Source organism: Octopus bimaculoides, chromosome 4 (assembly GCF_001194135.2).
Source record: "Octopus bimaculoides isolate UCB-OBI-ISO-001 chromosome 4, ASM119413v2, whole genome shotgun sequence".
NCBI lineage: Eukaryota > Metazoa > Mollusca > Cephalopoda > Octopoda > Octopodidae > Octopus > Octopus bimaculoides.
This window is the reverse complement of record NC_068984.1, coordinates 131,032,196-131,034,173: the sequence shown is the minus strand read 5'-3', so window position 1 is coordinate 131,034,173 and position 1,978 is coordinate 131,032,196. Positions and strand designations below refer to the sequence as shown.

The following is a 1,978-nucleotide window of genomic DNA, read 5'->3' as shown; positions in this document are numbered from 1 at the left end:
CGAACTTGCCCAGTACATAGCGAACAATGAGCCAAAGCTCCTTCCAGAACAGAAGTTCGCTTACAACTCCGTTATTAATTCTGTCCGGGACAAAGCTGGGGGGATTTTCTTCCTCGACGCTCCTGCGGGAACTGGCAAAACTTTTGTCACAAAATTAATATTGGCTGAGATTAGGCGAACACAAGGCATTGCCTTAGCTGTGGCATCATCTGGAATTGCGGCTTTGTTGCCAGGTGGCAGGACAGCTCACTCCACTTTCAAGCTTCCGCTTGACTTAGCGAAGACGGACACACCAATTTGCAACATCAGTAACAGCTCAGATCAGGCAGAAGTGTTCAGACGATGCAAGCTTATCGTTTGGGATGAATATACAATGGCCCACAGAGGTGCTCTTGAGGCGCTAGATAGATCTCTGAGAGACATCAAAGACTCTACAGTTCCCATGGGAGGCATAACACTTCTTTGTTCAGGAGACATCAGGCAAACACTGCCAGTTATTCCCAAGGGGAATAGAGCTGATACAGTACGTGCGTGTCTTAAGTCATCTGCATTGTGGCCCCTGATGAAGACTCTCAAACTTCACTCTAACATGCGCGCTCATATGCGAAGTGACGTAGCATCAGCAGAATTTTCTCACACCCTCCTTGCATTTGGCGAAGCCAAAACTTCCTGCGATGAAAAGGGTAATATTGCCATTGATTCACTTTGTACCATTGTTGATACGCCTTCTGATCTCACCGATGCAGTTTTCCCAGATCTCCAAGTAAATTATCATAATATGGATTGGATTGGCCAAAGGGCTATTCTGGCCCCGAAGAATACAACTGTTAACCATATTAATGATCAAATGCTAAAAATCATTCCTGGAGATGACTATATATATATAAGTCTATTGATACAATTCCTGACCCTGAGGACGTCATCAACTATCCAATAGAAGTACTAAATTCCCTTGAGCCCCCTGGACTACCTCCACACATTCTCAAACTTAAAGTTGGTGCCCCTATAATGCTCATTCGAAATTTGGTTCCGCCTAAACAATGCAACGGCACACGTTTAATCGTTAAGTCCTTATCTCCTAATCTGATTGAGGCCACGATAATCACAGGGTGTGGTCGAGGCAACGTTGTCCTCATACCCAGAATGCATCTTTTCCCATCAGCAGCAGACCTACCTTTCACATTTCGGAGGACCCAGTGAGGTCCTTCGGAGGTCCCATGCTTCGCAATGTCAATTAACAAAGCACAGGGGCAAACACTGTCGCAGGAATGCATTTAGGGGTGCCGTGTTTCTCTCATGGTCAGCTTTACGTAGGCTGCTCGCGTTCGTTCCACAAAGAAAAACAAAAAACATTGTGTACAAGATTTTATAGGATTACTTCGATTCATAATTTTATTAATTTAAACAATTTTTTAAATTTCTTACTTTTCATCAGTAATTTCTAAGTAGGTGTAGGTTCATATTCATTGTAGTGCACTTCACACTCCCAAATATCAGCCGTAAAAACGCTGATTCTCACGGCATTACAAAACTTGATTACAAATCAGACCCTGCTCAAAAATCACCTGTTGTTACTCACCAACACCCATTAGGCAGGCATCAGAGGACGATGGACAGATTAGTATTTCAATTCCATACAACTCTCTAAGAGTCAACAATGCTTTTATTACGAGATTTACATTTTTAGGCGGTTCCCTGCAATTACTTCACACTTCACCAACACCTGCACTCCACTCAGTTCTATTTCACTCACTTCGTCAGTACACCAGCCTCATCTTCTACATCCGATGTGCATGATACATCTCCTCCTTCCATCTCCTCTCTCACCATCACAGTTTACTACATTGGCAACATTATCGCAAGATACCATTTGAAAACCAAGCAACATATCATTTCATACAACAAATGTAATCATAACGACGATCAATGAAACAAATGCATTAAAATAATTACACGAAGAAGTAACTATCTCTTACAC

At 42.6% G+C, this 1,978-nt stretch overlaps 1 protein-coding gene across 1 annotated transcript; it reads left to right on the top strand.

Moving 5' to 3' along the window:
- Positions 1–373: 373 nt before the first annotated feature.
- On the top strand, positions 374–937 carry LOC128247667 (uncharacterized). The gene has a single exon (XM_052967684.1). It carries the CDS (start codon positions 374–376, stop codon positions 935–937), a length of 564 nt encoding a protein of 187 aa, XP_052823644.1.
- The last annotated feature ends 1,041 nt before the right edge of the window (positions 938–1,978 follow it).